This window comes from Stegostoma tigrinum, chromosome 34 (genome assembly GCF_030684315.1).
Source record: "Stegostoma tigrinum isolate sSteTig4 chromosome 34, sSteTig4.hap1, whole genome shotgun sequence".
NCBI classification, from domain to species: domain Eukaryota; kingdom Metazoa; phylum Chordata; class Chondrichthyes; order Orectolobiformes; family Stegostomatidae; genus Stegostoma; species Stegostoma tigrinum.
This window is the reverse complement of record NC_081387.1, coordinates 23,718,456-23,724,113: the sequence shown is the minus strand read 5'-3', so window position 1 is coordinate 23,724,113 and position 5,658 is coordinate 23,718,456. Positions and strand designations below refer to the sequence as shown.

At 49.4% G+C, this 5,658-nt stretch overlaps 1 protein-coding gene across 1 annotated transcript; it reads left to right on the top strand.

Moving 5' to 3' along the window:
• Positions 1–1,156: 1,156 nt before the first annotated feature.
• LOC132206261 (butyrophilin subfamily 1 member A1-like) lies at positions 1,157–4,781 on the top strand. Its single transcript, XM_059639710.1, has 2 exons — positions 1,157–1,281; positions 4,235–4,781. Exons 1-2 carry the CDS (start codon positions 1,203–1,205, stop codon positions 4,750–4,752), a joined length of 597 nt encoding a protein of 198 aa, XP_059495693.1. The 5' UTR covers positions 1,157–1,202; the 3' UTR covers positions 4,753–4,781.
• Positions 4,782–5,658: the final 877 nt, after the last annotated feature.

Genomic DNA, 5,658 nt, shown 5'->3' with positions numbered 1-5,658 from the left:
AGGAGGATGTAAAGGGGTTGGGCAGATGGGTAGATCATTGGCAGAGGGAATTTAATCCTGAAAAGTGTGAGGTGTTGCATTTCTGAAGAAGAATCAAGACAAGGCAAGAATCAATGAGTCATGAACATTCGGAAGCTGAGAGGCTCAGAGGAGTTTTGGGGTGCTGGTCCACAGGCCCCTGAAGGCAGCAGGAGAGGTTAATAGGGTAATTAAGGTGGCATATGGGACGCTTGGCTTTAACAGGTGTGGCATCAGTTAGAAGAGCAGGGAGGTCATGCTGAAGCTGTACAGCACTGTGGTTAGGAGGGCTGTATGCAGTTCTGGTCACCTCACTGTAGGAAGGATATGATTGCCCTGTAGGGGGTGCAGAGGAGAGTCACTGGGAAGGTGCCTGGGATGGAGCATCGCAGCTATGAAGAGAAGCTGGATAGGTTCATGTTGTTTTTATGGAAATTAGAAAAGGCTGAGGTGGGCACCTGAGAGAGGTGTATGAGATTATGAGGGTACGGGCAGGGTGGGAGGGAAGCAGTACTGAAGAGTCAATAACAAGGGGGAATAATTTTAGGCGAGAGGCAGTCGGTTTTGAGTGTATTTGAGGAAAACCATTCTCAGCGGAGGGTGGTGGGAATCTGGAATGCACTGCCTGGGGGAGGGTATGAGAGAGGAAACCTCACAGCCTTTAAAAACTATGTCATATCATTCAAGGCTCTGAGCCAAGAGCTGGGATGTGGGATTCGTGTAGATAGGATGGGGCAGAATCTGCAGGCTCAGGGGCTTCTTCTGTGCTCCATGGGCCTGGGGTAGAGAGCCCCTAGTTTTATCACAGCTGGAGGAGGAAGTCCCAGAGAACCAAGGCAGGCCATCACAGCCCTCGCCTGCTGCCTTGGTGGCCCAGGATCTGTTTCCAGGGTCAGTCAGGCCCCACTCTGCCCCAGACTGTCCCACTGCAATCACCCCCATCCCATGTCCCCAACTCCCACACCCCGACCCACCACTGCCTTTGGAGTGAAAATTGCACAATTCAGGTCCTTTTTACTGAAGCAAGTCCAGAAACATCCCGACTACAGCAATCTGCCTCAGTAATAGTCGTCAAAATGTGGTTCTTAATTTCCAGTTTGTAATGAGCAATGCCACAGAAGGTGCATTCAGCAGTATCTAACACATTCAAACATGTCTGTTCAGAACCTTTCTCCAAATTATTTATGCTTCATGTCACAGCAAGTTCTTCAGTCTATTTATTATTTCTGTTTCCAGAGTGGAAGAGAATTTGTGCGTATAAAGGTAAGATCTTAACTTAAAAATATTTTAACACACAGAAAGGAAAGAAACTCAAAACCGAGAACTCAAAACAATGTATAAGTGAATATAAGTGTCATTCACAAAGATCGTAGCTGATCTAGAGATAGTAGGAACTGCTGATGCTGGAGTCTGAGAGAACACGGTGTGGAGCTGGAGGAACACAGCAGCCTTCAGGCCATCAACATGGGGAATGCAGGTATATAGGGACTGGACATTCGTGCTGAAGAAGAGGTGTTCAGGGCCAGGGAATCCATAGTTTTGGAGGAGGTGGAGGGCGTGGGTCGGGCGTAGGTAGGGAGTTCCTGGACCAAGGGGGAGAAAATGGAGTTGAGATAAGTGGAAATGAGTTCAGTGAGGCAGGAGCAGGTGGAGACAATGGTTGACCAGGGCAGTCAGGTTTATGGATCTTGGGAAGGAGATAGAAGTGGGCGGTGCAGGGTTGGGGAGTGATAAGGTTAGAGGCTGTGGGTGGGAGGTCACCTGAGGTGATGAGGTTGTGGATGGTTTGGGAAATGATGGTTTGGTGCTCGGGGGTGGGGTCATGATCAAGGGGGCGGTAGGAGGAGGCGTTGGAGAGTTGGTGCCTGGCCTCAGTGATGTAGAGGTCAGCGTGCCATACTACAACTGTGCCTCCCTTGTCTGCGTGTTTGATGGTGAGGTTGGGATTGGAGCGGAGGGAACGGAGGGCTGCACGTTCTGTGGGGGAGAGGTTGGAGTGGGTGAGGCGGGTGGAGATGTTCAGGCAATTGATGTCTCGACGGCAGTTGGAAATGAAGAGGTCGAGGGAGGGTAGGAGGTCATAGAGTGGTGTCCAGGAGGAAGGGGTGTGTTGGAGGCGGGAGAAGGGGTCAGTGGAGGGAGGGTTCAACTCCCTATTAGGGAAGTAAGTGCGGAGGTGTGGGTGGAGGAAAAGCTGTTCAACATCCAGGCGTGAGTCTTCCAGAGGGACCACTTCCTCCGTGACTCACTTGTCCGCTCCACACTCCCCTCCAACCCCACCACCCCAGGCACCTTCCCCCGCAACCGCAGGAAGTGCTTGAGGCTTGGAGACCCCTTTTGTGGAACACCTACGCTTGGTTTGCAACAAATGACTTCTCCTCCCAGTTGCAAACCACTTCAACTGCCCCTCCCACTCCTTAGACGACATGTCCATCCTGGGTCTCCTCCAGTGCCACAACGATGCTACCTGAAGGTTGCAGGAACAGCACCTCATATTTTGCTTGGGAACCCTGCAGCCCAATGGTCTGAATGTGAACATTACAAGCTTCAAAATCTCCTCAGCCACAACCTCATCCCAAGACCAGCGCCCCTCTCATCCCCCCCATCTGCTCTGCACCTATCAGCTCCTCTATCCACCTTCAACCATCGCCTCCTTCTCTCTATTTATTTCAGAGCTCCCTTCCCCTCCCCCATTTCTGAAACGTCAGCTTTCCCGTTCCTCTGATGCTGTCTGGCCTGCTGTGTTCATCCAGCCCTACACCTTGTTATCGTGGGTGATCTGATTGTCACCTTAACTCCGTTTTCCTGCCAGACTCCCACTACCTTTGACTCCCTCATTGATCAAAAACCTGTTTAACTCAGCTTCAAATAATATCAATGGCCTGGTTTCCACTGCTGTCGTGGATAGAGAATTCTGAAGATTCATGATCCTGAGACACAACATTCCTCAGTTCATTGGCAGACCCCTTACTTTGAAACTCTGTCCCTGGTTCCAGACTCCCCCACGATGGGGGACAGCCTCTCAACTTCTACTCTGTCAGCAGCTTCACAGTCTTGTACATTTCATTAAGAACCTCTCATTCCTCTAAACTCCAATAAGTACAGCCCCAGCCTGAAACCTTTCATCACAAGGAAACAGCTTCATCCCAGGAATCAACTGAGTGACCCCTCTCTGACCTGTCCCCAGTTTCAATGAAGCTCTTTCCCAATGGCCCCTCCTTCAGTCCAGCCAGTGCCAGCTGAATTCCTTTCGATGGCATTGGGGTTCAGGAGGGTTAGTTGGAATTTACAGATCAGATTCAGTATTTCAGCTTTCAATTTTGTGAAAAAAACATTTCAGTCCCACATGAGATTGGAAAATAATGAATGTTAGTGGGACTCGAACAAACAGGAGCTTGTTCTCAGTGAGGCAGCTGCAGCAATATCCCATTGGATGTAAACTGAGAGAAAAAGCCTGGAAAAGGTTGGAATGACATAAAAGCAATGGCTTTAGAAATGTTTGGAGACTTGAGCGACATGGATTTGAATAATTTATTTGTTTTTTAAAATTATTTTTCATTTGCATCATTTGGGGTCTCTGTGAAGATCCACATTTATTACCTGCCTCAAACTACACTTCACAAAGTGATGATAAACCACATTCTTGTGTCCTCACACACAATCCCCCCAACACATCCCTCCTCTCGCACACACATCACCCCGCCACACACGTCCCCCACCACATACACCCTACACGTCACCCCAGCAAACGTCTGCACACACACACACAGACACTCACTCTCTCACACTCACGCACACACACTCTCTCTCACACACACACACACACACCCTCTCGTGTACACAGTCTCTCACACACACATACACACTCTCTCACACTCACACACACACGCATGCATGCACACACACACTCACGCTCACACACTCACACACACACACTCTCTCACATACACCGTCTCTCTCACACCACACCCACACGTGCACAGGCACACACACACACAGACGCGTGCACATGCACACACACACACACACACACACACACACACGCATAGAATCTCACACACATGCAACCACACTCTCACACACTCACACACACTCTCACAAACACACACACACACACACACACACACACACACACACACACACACACAGACACACACACACAGACACTGACACATACCCAGGGACTGTCCCTAATTCCATGTATTTTCTCTCCCAGTCTCTGTGACCCTGGATGTGGAAACAACGCAACCCCGGCTCGAGGTGTCTGAGGATCTGAAGAGTTTGAGATGGACTGGGACCCGGAGGGATCTCCCTGTCACCGGGAAGAGGTTTATACACAGTGCCTGTACCTGTGTCCTAGGATCAGAGGGATTCACATCGGGGAGACATTACTGGGAGGTGGAGGTGGTGGGGAATCGGCGCTGGAGTCTGGGAGTGGCCTCAGAGTCTGTGGAGAGGGAGGACTGGGTCAGTCTGATCCCGGAGAATGGATTCTGGACCATTGGGTGGGTTGAGAATCAGTTTTATATAAAATCCTCTCAAACCCGTCTCCCTGTCGGTCAGGACCCCAGGAAGGTGGGCGTTTATCTCAGTTATGAGCCTGGGACAGTTTCATTTTACAACGCGGACACCAAGTCCCATCTCCACACCTTCACTGGGAATAAATTCACTGGGAAACTTTATCCTTTCTTCTGTAGTTGGGATTTAAACCAGTTTCTGAGAATCTGCTCCTGACCTCTCAATGACCTGACACTGGGGTTAGAGGTCAGAAACTTAGTTGGAGAGCATAGAACATAGAACATTACAGCACAGTACAGGCCCTTCGGCCCTCTATGTCACGCCAACCTGTGAAACCAATGTGAAGCCCATCTAACCTACACTATTCCATTATCATCCATATGTTTATCCAATGACCATTTAAATGCCGTTAAAGTTGGCGAGTCTACTACTGTTGCAGGCAGGGCATTCCACGCCTTTACTACTCTCTGGGTAAAGAACATACCTCTGACATCTGTCCTATATCTATCAGCCCTCAATTTAAAGCTATGTCGCCTCGTGCTAGCCATCGCCATCCAAGGAAAAAACCTCTGATCATCTTGTATGTCTCTATTAAGTCACCTCTTAACCTTCCTCTCTCTAACGAAAACAGCCTCAAGTCCCTCAGCCTTTCTTCTAAGACCTTCCCTCCATACCAGGCAACATCCTGGTAAATCTTCTCTGCACCCTTTCCAATGCTTCCACATCCTTCCCATAGTGTGGCAACCAGAACTGTACACAATACTCCAAGTGTGGCCGCATCAGAGTTTTGTACAACTGCAACATGACCTTACAGCTCCGAAATTGAATCCCTCTACCAATAAAACCTAACACACCATACGCCTTCTTAACAACCCTATCAACCTGGGTGGCAACTTTCAGGGAACTATGCACATGGACACCAAGATCTCTCTGCTCGTCCACACTACCAAGAATCTTACCATTAGCCCAGTATTCTGTATTCCTGTTACTCCTTCCACACTTTCCTGCATTAAACTCCATTTGCCACCTCTCAGCCCAGCTCTGCAGCTTATCTATGTCCCTCTGTAACCTGCAACATTCTTCCGCACTATCCACAACTCCGCCGACTTTAGTGCCATCCGC